At 52.5% G+C, this 16749-nt stretch overlaps 1 protein-coding gene across 2 annotated transcripts; it reads left to right on the top strand.

Moving 5' to 3' along the window:
• Positions 1-332: 332 nt before the first annotated feature.
• LOC140902449 (interferon-inducible GTPase 5-like) lies at positions 333-4174 on the top strand. 2 transcript variants are annotated; one of them, XM_073322538.1, is made up of 2 exons: positions 333-566; positions 2127-4174. In XM_073322538.1, the coding sequence occupies exon 2, from the start codon at positions 2137-2139 to the stop codon at positions 3304-3306; it is 1170 nt and encodes a 389-aa protein (XP_073178639.1). In that variant the 5' UTR covers positions 333-566; positions 2127-2136; the 3' UTR covers positions 3307-4174. The 2 variants fall into 2 exon arrangements, with proteins under 2 accessions (XP_073178639.1, XP_073178638.1); XM_073322537.1 differs by lacking the exon at positions 333-566 and having other exon boundaries at positions 2104-4174.
• The last annotated feature ends 12575 nt before the right edge of the window (positions 4175-16749 follow it).

Consider the following 16749-nt stretch of genomic DNA (forward strand, 5'->3'; position numbering starts at 1 on the left):
ACCCAAAAATCGGGTCTGCCCCTACTGGTCACCCTAGTGTATCTGCATATTTCCATGCTGCCCCATGCTGGAGGGGCTGAGTTCTGCTCTCTCTCGCTCGCTCTGTGGGTATGGGGTGTGTGTGTGTGTTATAAGTACACACTGTCACCCCCTGACTGCATTGTGACATTTAGGGCTGTGTGTCCACCTGGAAACTTGCTGAGGGGGGGCAGGTATCTCGGCTCCACTCTGCCCCACCCCTATTACCCCCCCCCCCCAGCCGGCTGGGGTGAGGCCCTGCCCTGCTTCCTAGCCAGCTGCTGCTTTCACTTTCCCCACTCGCTGATCAGGAGCGAGCCAGAGCTGGAGGAAGGCAGCAGGAGAGAGCCGGGGGCCCAGCCAAAGGCAGGCAGGGGAGGCCCCCGCACAGAGAGGGGGCGGCAGGAGGAGGGGGAGCGAGGAGCCCACAGACGGTGACAGCAGCTGAGGCACTGTGGACGGGACGGGGTGAGCCGTGTGCCCACAGATTGCTGCCCCTTCCCAGAGACCATCAACCCCCCCCTGAGCACAGCCCAGCCTTGGGGACGGTAAGAGATTCCCCTTGCTAGGGATTTTCCTCCCCATCCTCAAATTCCTCTCCCCCCCTTCCTGTGAGTTCCTGGGGAACACCCGGCCCCTGGGCCCCCTTCGCGCCTCCCCCGGTGTGGCTGCAGTTCGGGGCTCTGTTGGGGCAGCTGCTAAGCCGCTCTGCAGAGGAACTCGTGCTGGGGACAGTGTCCAGCCTGTGGCCCGCAGGGGGTCGGATTAGGTGGCCCCCAGGATAGTCCCCTTCCGGCTCTGCAGTCGATGAATCTGTGTTTTTCACCTGCAAAAGCTGTGGCTGAAAAGACTGTGCCCGGCTCTGGTTCCTCAGACTCTCTCTTGGCATCAGTAGAAATAGCTGGGCCCCAATGCCGGTGTCCTCTGTTCCCTGTGCGCCGAGCTGGGATGGGGTCCGAGAAAGCCGTGTGCTCCCCGTCTTCCTGCCAGGCCTTTCGGGCAAGCGAGAGCAGCTGCAGGGCTCCCCACGGCTCCTCTGACCTAGAGAGCAGCCAAGAGAGAAGGCTGGGTCTGAGCATGGCTCTGCCTATTCACAGATGACATACTGTCCCTGTCAGCAGCAGTGCGCTGGGCTGGCTCGAAAATCTCCCCACTCATTTCCAGGAGTTCATGGGAGCTGAGATCTTGTGAAAATTCTCACCTGTGGGGCTGCACAGTGCTCAGATAATGGGGGCCCTGATCTCAGCCAGGGGCTGTGCAGCACCTCACACAATGGGGTCCCTGATCTCGGTCGGGGTTCCTATGCACTACTATGCTACAAATAATAAATAATGATTAAAACCAAACGACTCCTGTTTTTTCCACACAGCCCCTGCCTCATTCAGCGCACGGGTCCGATACGTAAGGGGCAGAGTTAAGGTTGCATGGGCCGCCATAAATGTGCCTTTTCCTAACTTTTGAGGGCTTGACACTGTGCTGTTGGCGCAGGATTTTCTGGACATAGCCTTAACTAGGAGCTGAAATGTTCAATCGTAGAATCATAGAATATCAGGGTTGAAAGGGACCTCAGGAGGCCATCTAGTCCAACCCCCTGCTCAACGCAGGACCGATCCCCAATCAAATCGTCCCAGCCAGGGCTTTGTCAAGCCTGACCTTAAAAACTTCTAAGGAAGGAGATTCCACCACCTCCTTAGGTAACGCATTCCAGTGTTTCACCACCCTCCTAGTGAAAAAGTTTTTCCTAATATCCAACCTAAACCTCCCCCACTGCAACTTGTGACCATTACTCCTTGTTCTGTCATCTGCTACCACTGAGAACAGTCTGGATCCATCCTCTTTGGAACCCCCTTTCAGGTAGTTGAAAGCAGCTATCAAATCCCCCCTCCTTCTTCTCTTCCGCAGACTAAACAATCCCAGTTCCCTCAGCCTCTCCTCATAACTCATGTGTTCCAGTCCCCTAATCATTTTTGTTGCCCTTCGCTGGACTCTCTCCAATTTTTCCACATCCTTCTTGTAGCGTGGGGCTCAAAACTGGACACAGTACTCCAGATGAGGCCTCACCAATGTCGAATAGCGGTCCTTCTAATGTTTCTTCTTCTCTGCCGCAGACTGAGCGCCATGGCTCTCGATGAGTTCAAAGCCGCAGTCTATGAAGGGAGGCTGACAGATGCGATTTCTAATGTGCAGCAGAGACCGCTGGAGTCGTTTAACAGCCACACCCTCAGCATCGCCATCACGGGGGAGTCGGGCTCCGGAAAGTCCTCCCTCATCAACGCCATGCGGGGGCTATGTGCTGGTGATGAAGGCGCTGCTGAAACTGGGATGTTAGATACCATGAGGGAGCCGATGGTTTATCCAGATCCCATCCTTCCAGGCGTCACGCTCTGGGACCTGCCAGGGGTGGGGACATTCTATTTCCCTCTAGACACCTACTGTGAGCGGCTCAATTTGAGCCAATACGAGTTCTTCATCATCGTCGGCTCCCAGCGCTTCCGCTCCGACCACGCCAGGCTGGTCCGTGAGATCCAGAGAATGGGCAAGAGGTTCTACTTTGTGCGCTCCAAAGCCGACGTGGACCTGGATGCTTCCAGGAGGCAGCGTTCCTCCAGCTACAACCAGGAGAGGATCCTGCAGCAGATCAGGGAGGACTGCAGGAGAGGCGTAGCAGCTGAGGGAGTGGGCCACCCACAGGTTTTTGTCGTTTCGAGTAGGGAACCCAACTGCTACGATTTTCCCCTCCTGCGACAAACTTTGCAGACGGAGCTGCCGAGCCTGAAGAGACACGCCTTCCTGCTTAGCCTGCCTGCTGTCGCCTCCCGCATTGTCAACCAGAAGAAAGCCGACCTGAAGGGGGAGATTTGGAAAACAGCCCTTTTCTTATGTCTTCTCGCTGCCATTCCTGTCCCAGGCATCGCTTTCTTGTGCACCTTCTTTGGCTTCCGGAAACACCTGTTCCAACACTACAGCAGCTTTGGCGTGGACGACAGGTCCCTCTCTGCTCTCGCCCACCAGGTTGGGGAGCCCGTGCGGGAGCTGACGGCTGTGATGACGTCCTTGGGAACGACCCCCATGATGGCTCTGAAGCTGTTGTTGGATTCGGTGGGGGCTGCCATGATGGTAGCGGAATATTCGTGGAAGCGCCTCCCCGTATTTGGTGCCATGGTGTCAGGAGGGGTGGCACTGGTTACCACGTACTTCATGCTGCGGAAGTGTTTGGCCTCTGTAGCTGACGACACCCAGCGGGTTCTGAGCAAAGCTCTGGAGGCCGAACGGGAAAACACCGTCTAGGATTTGGTGTTGCATTGGATGAGCCTGCTGCTGTCTAGAAGACACAGTCTTGGACTTCAAGCAGGAAAGATTCCTGCTTCTTCATCCAGGAGTTGCATGTGTAGGCCAAAAGCCTAACGAGAAGAAATTGTCTTAAGTAAAATTTTGCTTATTTTGCCTTATACTCCATTTTGCTAGCTTTGAATTAGTATGAAGAAATTATTCTGAGTTTATTTTTTGCTGATTGTGTTAACATTTGTTCTTCGAAAGACAGATGTTTTATGATTGTAATTGCGTTATTTACTGTTTGATGGGAGTGAAGAATGTATGCTAATTAACTGAGTCAGGACAACTGGGCCGGATGGTCAAGAAGGGAGTGGAGGAGTCAAGAGGCACCAACTTTATGATCAATCACCCGGATGGCAGATTGATGACCCTAAAGCAAAGGCATACGCCCCAAGGACGAGATAAGGAGTTGAGCCAAAGGGATGAGAAAGAAACAGCTGCAGATCCTCCCAGTAACAACTCACAATAATGCTAATTAAGAGCAACCTTGTATACCTCGTGATTGACAGCTCTGGTGTAACACAGGTATGTCCATAGACTTGTATGGGAACTTATCGCTATAAAAGAAGGGTGTATTGCCATGGGACTTTGGGTTCGTTCTGCATCAACCTTGGAGCTTCGAATGCATTCAACAGCCCTGCTCCCCTCCCTCGTGTGCAGGTTCAGCTGGCCACTGGAACTGACCGAGCAACACTAAGGACTGGTAACTGTAAGATCCAGCTGCAGAACCTTTTGTGTGTGTGTGTGTGTGTGTGTGTGTGTGTGAATGGAAGCACATGCTGATTTTAATACTTAAATTGTACTCTCAATAAACGCGGTGTATTGCCCACCATAAACCATCTTGGGCGTCGTTGCACACAAGTCAAAGCGCCCATAATGAATGAGACAGACTCAGTAACAGCTCAGTGCTCCTGAGGTTTTACCCCACAAGGAATGAGGCAGCTTCCTTCTTCACATTCATACAACAAAAATAAAATTATACTGAATCCGGTTCTATCAGCCTAGGTCCCGCTGGGCTCCTCCATCCCTTCGGTATCTGAGCACCTTACAAACATGAATGGACTGGATCCCCGCACTGGGGCAGATCAGCTGTCATTCCATTGGAGTCAGTGGGGAAGATCCCAGCTGGGGTCAATGGGCCGTAGCTCCATTGGAGTCAGTGGGGCCAGATCCCAGCTGGTGCCGATCAGCTGTAGCTCCGTTGCAGCTTAGAAGCTGAAGGCCTTGTCCTCATGGGAAAGTTTTTCGGCATAACCTAAGGTGTGAATTTAAACCAATAGAGTGATCCTGGTGTAACCTTGTGTGTGGACGCTCTCACGCTGGCAGAAGAGTGGCTTTTTTCACTTTCGTTTACATCACTTGGGAGGGGGTTTAAGCTGAACCGGAGAATGTCACTGTTCTACCGGCACAAGAGCATCCACGGGGTAGGGGGTTAGAGCCGTGGATCCAGTAAACCTGGCCTTTGAAGACAAGGACTAAAAGCCTCCTTAGAATCCTGCCCTGTGAATCTGGTCAGTTGCATTTAGCTGCAATGCTGGGGCAGTGGGTTTGCTCTGTGTGTGGTTTTCCATGCTGACCAGTATCGTCTTGTTGTTTCCTTGCTCTTTTTCTTGGCCTGTTTGTTGAATCTACCTATTGCCAATAGTCTTACACTTAGATTGAAAGCTCTTCTGGGAGGGCCAGTCTTTGTGTTATATCGTCATACAGCGCCTGGCACAATGGGGCCCTGGTTTCTATTTGCTACCGTAATACAAACTCACAATAATTGGCCCGGTACCATGTGCCATCACCATATAAACAGGCTGACAGTCAATATCGATTCTAATCACGGCATCTTGCGATCATGTGATGCTTTATTGACTCATTCACTCCCTGCCACAGATCATGTTTAACTTAATAACGTTGTTAGATTCCATACCCGCCAGGCAGCGCGTATCCACGTTTACCTTCATTCACTAATATCGGTATTTGTTGCTTTTGGGTTCACAGTCACCGCGCTGGTTTAATAAAGGTACATTGAACACACGCCGCTGCCTGCAGCTTCCTGGGCATCTCTGCTCAGGCTTCCCGCCCAGGGTAAGTGGAGGGACCCAGGCTCCCCCCAGCTGCCAGCGCAGCTCTCCCCAGCCTGGCTCTGGAGGCTGTGGGTGGGAGGGGGTCGGAGCCGCAGCCTGGCCACAGAAAGGGCCAGGTGGGGAGCTGTGTGGAGCTGCCGTGGACCCTCCACCTGCCTCCACCTGCTCTGGGTGGATTAGATGGGCCCCAGGGCAGTCCCCTTCCGGCTCTGCAATCGATGAATCTGCGTTTTTCACCTGCAAAAGTTGTGGCTGAAAAGACTGGGCCCGGCTCTGGTTCCTCAGACTCTCCCTTGGCATCAGTAGAAATAGCCGGGCCCCAATGCCGGTGTCCTCTGTTCCTCTGCGCCCAGCTGGGATGGGGTCCGAGAAAGCCGTGTGCTCCCCGTCTTCCTGCCAGGCCTTTCAGGCGAGCGAGAGCAGCTGCAGGGCTCCCCATGGCTCCTCTGACCTAGAGAGCAGCCAAGGGAGAAGGCTGGGTCTGAGCATGGCTCTGCCTATTCACAGATGACATACTGTCCCCGTCAGCAGCAGTGCGCTGGGCTGGTTCGAAAATCTCCCTGCTCATTTCCAGGAGTTCATGAGAGCTGAGATCTTGTGAAAATTCTCACCGGTGGGGCTGTGCAGTGCTCAGGATAATGGAGGCCCTGATCTCAGCCAGGGGCTGTGCAGCTCCTGGCATAATGGGGCCCCGATCTCGGGAATTGGCCAATGGGAGCTGTGGGGGTGGCGCTTGTGGGCACGGTCAGCGCAGAGACATGCTGTCCCCCTCCCCCCAGGCACAAGCGGAGATGTGCCAGCAGCCAGCCACTTCCGGGAGTGGCGTGGGGCTATTGCAGGCAGGCAGCCTGTCTGAGCCCTGCTGTGCCACCGGCCAGGAGCCACCTGTGGTAAGCGCCTCCTGGCCAGAGCCTGCACCTCACACCCCCTACTGCACCCCAACACTCTGCTCCCTCCTGCACCAAACTCCCTCCCAGAGCCCACACCCCTCACTCTCTCTTGCACCCCAAGACCCTGCACCAGCCCAGAGCCCCTCCTGCACCCAAACTCCCTCTCAGTCCCTGAACTCCCTCCTGCACCCCAATCCCTTGCCCCAGCCCAGAGCTCCCTCCTGCACCAAACTCCCGCCCAGAGCCCACACCCCTCTATGATGCTCTGTACCTCAGGTAACACCTAGCACCCCCATGTTCATCCTTGTAAAATGATTGTATGGTATCCAATGCAAAGTTTGTCATGTCGGGTGTCTTTGGAAGGCTCACGATGTACTGAGCATTGTTGTTACAGTGATGTTACAGCTTATAATTTCATGTATATAGTTATAAGGCTGAAAATGTATCCTCATGGATTAAAGCATGCCCAGACAAAAACTCTCCAAGAGCAGAGGGGCAGTTCACACCTCATCAGGACAGGCATGGGACAAACCCAGCCCAGCCTCACAGGAACAATGGACACTGGCCTAGGCAGCAACAACAGAATCTGTTAGACCCTTGAGGGAGTCACCCCCCTTCCTTTGGTCAGTTTGGATCTGCGATAAGGTAATGCTCCCCTGACTCTGAAGGGTGGGGGGGAAAGCCAATAGGGAAGAAAGAACATGATAAAAGGGAGAGACGTTTGCCATGCTCTTCCTCTCTCTTCCACCTACATCTACAGACACCACACCACGCGACTGAAGCACTGAGCAAAGGGAAGAGCCTGGCTAACGAGCAACCAGCCAGCCTGTGGTGAGAAGCATCGAAGTTTGTAAGGACATTGAAAGTGTTAAGATCAGCTTAGTACGCGTTTTGCTTTTATATCATTTGACCAAATCTGACTTGTTATGCTTTGACTTATAATCACTTAAAAATCTATCTTGATATTTAGTAAATCTGGTTGTCTGTTCTACCTGAAGCCGTGTGTTTGGTTTGAAGCGTGTCAAAGACTCCCCTTGGGATAACAAGCCTGGTACATATCAATTTCTTTGTTAAATTGACAAACTCATATAAGCTTGCAGCGTCCAGCGGCCATGACTGGACACTGCAAGATGGAGGTTCCCAGGGTTGTGTCTGGGACCAGAGATATTGGCTAGTGTCATTTGATTGCAAGTAGCTGGGAGCAGTTTACATGCCAGAGGCTGTGAGTGAACAGCCCAGGAGTGGGGGTTCTCACAGCAGAGCAGGGTAAGGCTGGCTCCCAGAATCAAGGATTGGAGTGACCTAGCAGATCACCAGTCCGGATAATACCAGAGGGGAACTTCACACCCTCTCCGCACCCCAATCCCCTGCCCCAGCCCAGAGTTCCCTCCTGCACCAAACTCCCTCCCAGAGCCCACAACCCTCACCCTCTCCTGCACCCCGACACTCTGCATCAGCCCAGAGCTCTGTCCTGCACCCAAACTGCCTCCCAGACTCTGCAGCCCCTCCTGCCCCCCAATCCCCTGCCCCCCCCGCCCTGCACCAAACTCCTTCCCAGGAAAAAGACTTGTATACAGCGGCCCCACCAACTCTAATAGCCCTGGGCTCACAGGAGAGTTAATCCGGCCCTGCCTATGCCCTGGTCCCTTACACCTCCCTACCCAGCAATCAAACCTGCGCTCACTTCGGCTGGGTCAGGCTGCAGGGATTCTGGAGCAGGCCAGGCAGCCGATAGACCTTCCTGAATGTTTGGACTTGGCCAGCCTTGGACAACACACAGTGAGTGGGGAGCAGGGGAGGAGGGAAGAGGCGAGAATGCACCTGCCCCCCACCACTGAGATAGGCGCACTATGCTTGGGACTGTTGGTAAGACTGTCTGGATCAGGGGTGTGTGTCTTACACCCCAGATACTGTTGATGTATTAATTGCTGGCATCCCCAGGTTTATTCTGTTGTCCCCGCTAATAATAAAGCTTTCTTTGTTGAACTCCCAAGAGGTGCCGACTTCCCCAGTTCCCAAGGGGTTCTCGACCCCCACTCCGCCCCGGGCCCCACCCCCGCTCCAACCCTTCCCCCAAGCCCCCTCCCCTGCCCTGCCTCTTCTCATCCCCGTGTCTCCCCCTCCTCCTGTATATCCTGAACCCCATTGAACAACTGATTGCAGCAGCTGGGAGGTGCTGGGAGGGAGGGGGAGGCGCTGATCCATGGGGCTGCCAGTGGGTGCTAAACACCCACAATTTTTTCCATGGGTGCACCAGCCCCAGAGCACCCACGCAGTCAGCGCCTATGGAACCTGCCAGGAGTCAATGCTTCAGTGGGGTGCCTTGACTATCACGGGTGCCCAGAGCGGTATACACAGGGCAGTATAGATACTTTCCATAGGTTTCTGGGTGTGGCTCAAGTCGATTTTAAGTTTGCAGAAGGAACCCCTCGGAAATTGAACCCCTTTTGGCTGCCAGCACTGGTGGAAGGGTTACACTGATATCCCTATAAACACCGACTCCCTTTCCAACATACAAAGATCCAGTCCAAACACTCAACCAGCAAGGCTGACGCTTGGGTCCATTTTATGCCCTTTAATCCGTGTTTCCTAACTGCAATAAACCTCAGATGCACCAAGTGCCAGATCAAATTCCTTGGGCATTTATTAAAGGTTAAAAGCATTTCTATGGGGGGAGGGGGCAGTTGAATGATGATAAAGCCACAAGCAATGAGCACACATTGCAATTGAATCCACATTGCCCATTGCCTGCACAATACAGATGTGACCAGTTCCCCAGGAACCTGGAACTGGGGTCCCGCTGAGCCCTCTGTCTTACCAACCTGGGCTCCCTCTCACACTGTGATGCTGTGACAAGCTGCAAACCCCTCCAGGTCCTTAACACAGCCATCCACAGGCAGGGACACACCCACCTGAGTTACTTGAATGCTTCTCCCAGCCACTCACGAACCATCAATAGAGAGGCTCCAGCCAATTCCCCCAGCTCTCCCCCTAGGACTCCAGGGCTGTACCATCCTGCTCTGGTCAGAAGCCTGACCAGTGTAAGTTTATTATCCAGTCTGCCCCTCCCTCCATGTGAAGAGGACATGCAACAGCTCTAGTTCCTGAGCAGAGTCCCCCAAGCACTTTAGGCAAGACACACTCAGCCCTGGTCTACACTGTTGGAGACCCCAGGGCATGGCCACTAGTTAAGTCGAGGGGATAAAAGGCCATAAGGGTCGAGGAAGTCTCCCTGTTGAAGGCCAAAGGGCTTCTTCTTAACCCCCCTTAATAGAATTCAGGCCTGGCTGGTTTGAGTAAGCTCTTTTGGTCTTAAAACAATGTTGCAGCCGCAGATAATGCCTTATAGTGTAAGGTTTGCTGACACCAAGTTAAAAATAATAGGAGACAGTTACAAGGCCAAACAGGATGTGCTGGTTGTTTAAGTTGCTAGGAATGCTTGTTAGAGGTTGCAGAAAATAAACATTGTTGTAACCCATATAAAAAAGGCAAAATATTTGTGCAAAGTTTTAAGTGGCTAATGTGTAGTGCAGTAACATTAAAAAATATAAAAAATATATATAATGACCTGCTCTGGTGTGCAGGATTTAAAATTCTGTTCTCCCTGTACCTTGTTTGCAGCTGCAAATAAACTTTTCTGCTTCTCCACCCCATTGTGATTATTAAGTAAAACATACCGGGTAACAAACCCCTGCTGTTGTTTTGCCTCTCGGTACTGGGTGCCGGCAACAACACTACGAGTTTAGGTCGAATTTAGCAGCTTTAGATCGATTTAACCCTGCACCCGTCCACATGATGAAGCCATTTTTGTCGGCTTAATGGGCTCTTAAAATTGATTTCTGTACTCCTCTCCGACGAGGGGATTAGCGCTGAAATCAACATCGCTGGGTCGAATTTGGGGTAGTGTGGACGCAATTCGATGATATTGGCCCCCGGGAGCTATCCCACAGTGCTCCATTGTGACTGCTCTGGACAGCGCTCTGAACTCGGATGCACTGGCCAGGTAGACAGGAAAAGCCCCGTGAACTTTTGAATTTAATTTTCTGTTTGGCCAGCATGGCAAGCGGATCAGCACAGGTGACCGTGCAGATCTCATCAGCAGAGGTGACCATGGAGTCCCAGAAGCGCAAAAGAGCTCCAGCATGGACCGAACAGGAGGTACTGGATCTGATCGCTGTATGGGGAGACGAATCCGTGCTATCAGAACTCCGTTCCAAAAGATGAAATGCCAAAATATTTGAAAAAATCTCCAAGGGCATGAAGGACAGAGGCGAAACAGGGACCCGCAGCAGTGCTGCGTGAAACTTAAGGAGCTCAGGAAAGCCTACCAAAAAACCCAAGAGGCAAACGCCCGCTTGGGGTCAGAGCCCCAGACATGCTGCTTCTATGTCATGCTGCTTCTAGTCAGAGGTACCGCACTGGAGATTAGGAAACCTGGCCTGTACCCCTGGCTCCGGGAGAGGAGGGTTGTTTCTTTGTAGTGTAGAGATAAGTCTAAAGGGTTGCACATTTTGTAACTTTGCAGGCCGAGCTCATTGCACCCCTCCATTCCCCCCACCTACTCCCTGTGTGCCACCCTCCCATCCCCCTCTATTTCTTGGGCTCCCTGCAGTGCCTTGCAATCTCCTCCTTGCACTGTGTGTCCCCCATCCCCTCTTGCCAGGGTTCCCCATTCTCCACCCATACCAGAGGGCCACCCATTCTCCATACTGTGCCTGGGTCTGTGTGTGTCTTCCCCAGCTCCAAAGTACCTTCCTTCCCCCCATTAGGCAAGGGAGGTGCAGACAGCTGGTGCTTTCTCTTCCTTGCCTTGAGCAGGCTTTGAGGTGGCAGGAGTTTAGGAAGGAGGTAAGGATGAATGTATGGCCGTCCCTAGACATCGTGGTGCCCTACACAGCCCCTCTGTGGGGGGTGGGGGAGTTGGCCCCAGGCATCCGCGCGGGGGCCTGCGCCCAAGTTCTGTGGGGGGCAGGAGCAGGCTTGGGGCTTCGGAGGCAGGGGAGAAACCACCCCCCTGCACTCACAGGGCAGCGGGAAGTGGAGTGACCTGGCCCCAGCCCGCTTCGCTCTGCTCCCCTGGCTCTCAGCCTTGGGACTTGGGGGGTAGGGGAGAACTGCCCCCCAGCACTCACCGGCGGTGTGGCTGGGAGCCGGAGGAGCGGACCTGGCTGGGGCAGGGTCACTCCACTTCCCGCCCGACCCCTGCTGCAGTCCCCCAGGACATAGCTCAGGGGAAGGGGTGGAGTGGGGGCAGGTCTTGTGTGGAGCAGGGGTGGGAAGAAGTGGCGTGGGGGCGGAGCAGGGGCAGGGGCTTTGGGGAAGGGGTGGAGTGGGGGAGGGACTGGGGCGGAGCAGGGGTGGGAAGAGGTGGCGCGGGGGCACAGCTGGGGCAGGAGCTTTGGGGAAGAGGCGGGGTGGGGGCGGAGCAGGGGCGGGGGCAGCTTTCCTGGCAGGCTCAGCCGGCTGGGGAATCGGGCTGGCCACTGGAGCAGCACGCCCCAAATTTCCTGGTGCCCTACACAGCTGCATAGTTTGCATATGGGTAAGGATGGCCCTGGATGAATGAAGCCTTCTCTCTCCAGCTGCCCTTGCTGGCTGAATATCTCTCCTTTGGGTCCCAACAGGGATAGTTTGTCATTTAGGGTGTTGACACATTACTCTATTGGAAGGATGAGCAGGGGTATTGTTACGCTGCAAGGTGCTAATGGCTGCTATTAAAATGAGAGGTTTCCGAGTAGCAGCCGTGTTAGTCTGTATTCGCAAAAAGAACAGGAGGACTTGTGGCAGCTTAGAGACTAACCAATTTATTTGAGCATAAGCTTTCGTGAGCTACAGCTGACATCATCGGATGCATTCAGTGGAAAATATAAATCTGCCCACTTTATTTTCCACCATATGCATCCGATGAAGTGAGCTGTAGCTCACGAAAGCTCATGCTCAAATAAATTTGTTAGTCTCTGAGGTGCCGCAAGTCCTCCTGTTCTTTATTAAAATGAGAGTGATTCCATATGTCACCCATTTCCCCCTCTTTCAATGTTCTGAATATCCCCCAAATCAACAGAGTTCTGACCACTGTTGCCTAGAACATGCCCTGAAATTCTGGAATTGATCAGATTCAGCATTTAAAATTTATCACATCCAATGCCAGACGGGGTGTGGATCGGTGGCTAAGGCCTGGCACTGGTATGCTAGAGATTTAGGTTTTGTCCTGGTTATATCTCTAGTGATGTTGCGTATCCTCTCCATTAACTCATTTAAAAAAATGGGAGAAGGATGCATGTGTGTGTCAGCTCTTTCCTGATCGCTTTCAAGAATTGGAGTTCCATTTGCCTTGGGCCACGTCTCCTGCCTTGGGCCACATCTACACTACAGAGTGGAGTCAACTTAAGGTCCATTGACGGTCACAAACTACTGTAATTACATCACTTGTGCACGTCCACACAATGCTCCTTATGTTGGTTCATGAGTGGCTGGGAGAAGCATTCATGGAACTCGGTTGGGTATTTCCCTGCCTATGGACGGCTGTGACAGTGCAGTGCCTATCAGAGGTGTATAGCTTGACATCAGCATCACAGCGTGAGAGGCAGCCTAGGCTGGTGGGAAATAGGGGCTCAGCAGCCCCACACTTCATGTTGCACCCCGGGGACCTCATCACTGTAATATCTTGTAGGGAACTATCTTCTGTTGCGGAGGGAGAGAAGCTTTCACGCGGCTGTTGGATGGACGCCAGGCTAAACAGCTTCAAATGCCAGTCCCTCGCCTGTGTTTCTATGCAAGAATTAAGGTCATCCAGAGTTTTGTTTACTGACTGAGAGCCAGGCCCGCTTCCTGGCTTTCTCCCATTTCTGGGAAAGGGGGAGCTCAGCTGGCAGCAGGAGAGTGAGTTTGTGTGTGTGTGTGTGTGTCCCCGGGAAAAAAAAGGGGGGGGGGTGAGAAAGCCTGGATTTGTGCTGGAAATGGCCCACCTTCATTATCATGCACATTGTAGGGAGAGTGATCACTTTGGATGAGCTATTACCAGCAGGAGAGTGAGTTTGTGTGTGTGGTTTTTGGAGGGGGGGTGAGGGGGTGAGAGAACCTGGATTTGTGCTGGAAATGGCCCACCTTGATTATCATGCACATTGTGAAGAGAGTTGTCAGTTTGGATGAGCTATTACCAGCAGGAGAGTGAGTTTGTGTGTGGGGGGGTGGAGGGTGAGAAAACCTGGATTTGTGCTGGAAATGGCCCAACTTGATGATCACTTTAGCTAAGCTATTACCAGCAGGACAGTGGGGTGGGAGGAGGTATTGTTTCATGATCTCTGTGTGTATATAATGTCTGCTGCAGTTTCCACGGTATGCATCCGATGAAGTGAGCTGTAGCTCACAAAAGCTCATGCTCAAATAAATTGGTTAGTCTCTAAGGTGCCAAAAGTCCTCCTTTTCTTCTTCCAACCCTGATATTCTATGATCCACTCCCAGTCTTTTTTCAGGCCTAATTTCATGGTGTCCAGTTTGCAAATGAACTCCAGTTCTGCAGTTTCTTGTTGGATTCTGTTTTTGAAATTTTTTTTGTTGAAGAATTGCCACTTTTAAGTCTGTTATTGAGTGTCCAGGGAGGTTGAAGTGTTCTCCAACTGGGTTTTCAATGTTATAATTCTTGACGTCGGATTTGTGTCCATTTATTCTTTTGCGTAGAGATTGTCTGGTCTGGCCAATGTACATGGCAGAGGGGCATTGGATGTTTTCAAGATCAGATTAGACAAACCCCTGCCAGGGATGGTCTAGATAATACTTAGTCCTGCCATGGGTGCAGGGGACTGGACTAGATGATCTCTTGAGGTCCCTCCAGTCCTACGATTCTATGATTCTATGGCTGAGAATCAGCCCAGTGCCTGATTGCCTCAGGTCTTCCAAAGCAGGAGACAGAGTGCCAGGGGTCCAATTCCCCATGTTTCTGTTTGTGCACCGGACCTGGGGTGGGGGCAGAGAGTTCAGGGTTTCAGGTCTATCCTCTACTTGGAAGAAGGCTGAGGAAGGGGTTACCAGGCTGCCCCGGGGAGAAGAGAAGAGGACCTCCAATTGCTGAGGACAGAATGATTCACTCTGCAGCTGTGGATAGATGTAACCCTTCTGCCAGTCAGAGTTGGCAGCAAAAAGGGCTGGGCTCAGTATCGAGGGGTTCCTTTTCAACAATACAACACAAAACTGGCCCGAGTCCCCACCCAGTGACCTGGGACAATTACACACCACCCCCTGGGCGCCTTTAAGAGGCAATACTTCCCCTCTCGCAAGCACAGAGTCTGAGTGTAGCAAAGAAACTTTGAATAAAAGGAGGGAAGTAACTTGGCATTAATTTGGGAAAACACCACAAACAGAGTTCATGCACATAAACCATGAGCAAAAGACCCACCCCCAAGTGGGTTGGCCGGTGTCCTTTTCCCTCAAGTTCAGCAACCCAAAAGTCCCTTCAGCCTGCCTGTCCCTTCTCTGCACCCCACTCACAGTTGCTGCCCTTGGTCAGTGCAGCCCCAGAGTTCAGAGGTGCATCTGCAGAGTTCACCTCCCACCCCGGGGCTGGGGTAAAGAGGCCCCTTTCTCACTCCGCTGCCCAGGCACTCACTCACCACTCCTCTCCACTGGCTGCCCTGCTGGATGCAACATCTTCAGCAGAGACGTCCTTAGGATTTATGGGGCCCTACGCAGTATTGTTAAACTGGTGCCCCTATGCCCGACGGCAGCCCGGGCTCACAGCCCGGGGGGGAGAGACAAGGCAGTAAAGGATACCGAGCCACCCGGCCCGCCTCATGGCAGCGAAGAGTCACAGTTCCCCGCAGAGACCCCCGTACCCTCTCCCTCATGCAGAATGTGCGTTGGACTAGATGACCTGCTGAGATCCCTTCCAACCCTCATATTCTATTATTTGATTCTATGAACCTCTTCCAGGCCCTGGCCAAAGGCACCATCTACAATATCAGCAGAAGGATGCTAGATGAGGGGTGCTCCGTACCAGTGTGGCTTATTTCCTTTCCTCCCTGGTCTCATACATCTGGGCAGAGTTCCTCTGAGTGGCATCTGCAAGCTCCCTTGACAACTTTGAGGAGCAGTGGGCACTGTCCGGGGTTCTCTGCTTGGTGTACCCCTCTGTACCCCTAGTTTTGAACCTATGACTTTCACTCCTGTCCCTGTTATTCCTTAGCTGTCCCCCGTCTTCATTTGGTTCCTGGGTCCAGTGGTCCTTCCTGCTAGGCTGGGGGAGGGGCCTTTAGAAGTCCCAGGATTTCCAATATGGCCTCACTACAGTTACTGATTGCAGAACACAGTAAATCTGTTGCAAAAAAGTGGTTTATAGCATCATATGAACCAACCACTGTCAGAGCTCAATGCAACTACAGTCCACATGCCCCAGTTTAGTCTAAGCAGTGTCAGTGATTCCCAGACACTTGGCCAGTCCTAAGCTCAGCCTCAACAAGCAAATCAGTGTATAAACTCTGCAGCAGTAGCTCAAACTGCAGCTCAGGAATAAAACAAAAATGTGACAGGAGCAATTTAAGAATTTACTCTCCGGTTGGGGTTTAACAGCCAGATGCTTCCAAACCCTCCCAGGGTACAACTTTTATTATTATTTGCACCAGAGCAGCGCCTACTGAGATATGGGTCCCATTGTGCCAGGCGCGGGAAAGACCCAGACTGAAATCAGGGCTCCCATTGTATGGGGCATCGTGCAGTCCCCATCCAAGATCTGGGACCCCATTGTGCTAAGCTCTGCACAGATCCTGCCCATATCAGGGCCCCCATTGTGCCGGCTGCTGCACGGGACCCTGACAGAGATCAAGGACCCAACCACATTACACAGGCCTTGACTTAGATCAGGGTCATAGAATCATAGAATAGCAGGGTTGGAAGGGACCTCAGGAGGTCATCTAGTCCAACCCCCTGCTCAAAGCAGGACCGATCCTCAACTAAATCATCCCAGCCAGGGCTTTAGTTAATCCTGATCTTAAATACTTCTAAGGAAGGAGATTCCACCACCTCCCTAGGTAATGCATTCCAGTGTTTCACCACCCTCCTAGTGAAAAAGTTTTTCCTAACATCCAACCTAAACCTCCCGCACTGCAACTTGAGACCATTACTCCTTGTTCTGTCATCAGCTACCACTGAGAACAGTCTAGATCCATCCTCTTTGGAACCCCCTTTCAGGTAATTGAAAGCAGCTATCAAATCCCCCCTCATTCTTCTCTTCCGCAGACTAAACAATCCAAGTTCCCTCAGCCTCTCCTCATAACTCATGTGTTCCAGTCCCCTCATAATTTTTGTTGCCCTCCGCTGGACTCTTTCCAATTTTTCCACATCCTTCTTGTAGTGTGGGGCCCAAAACTGGACACAGATGAGGCCTCACCAATGTCGAATAGGGGGGAATGATCACATCCCTCGATCTGCTGGCAATGCCCCTA

The sequence above is a fragment of the Lepidochelys kempii genome, chromosome 24 (assembly GCF_965140265.1).
Source record: "Lepidochelys kempii isolate rLepKem1 chromosome 24, rLepKem1.hap2, whole genome shotgun sequence".
Taxonomy (NCBI): domain Eukaryota; kingdom Metazoa; phylum Chordata; order Testudines; family Cheloniidae; genus Lepidochelys; species Lepidochelys kempii.

Excerpts from the sequence above, each read along its gene's own strand:
- LOC140902449 (XM_073322537.1), top strand. The coding sequence starts at position 2,104 with ATGTTTCTTCTTCTCTGCCGCAGACTGAGCGCCATGGCTCTCGATGAG.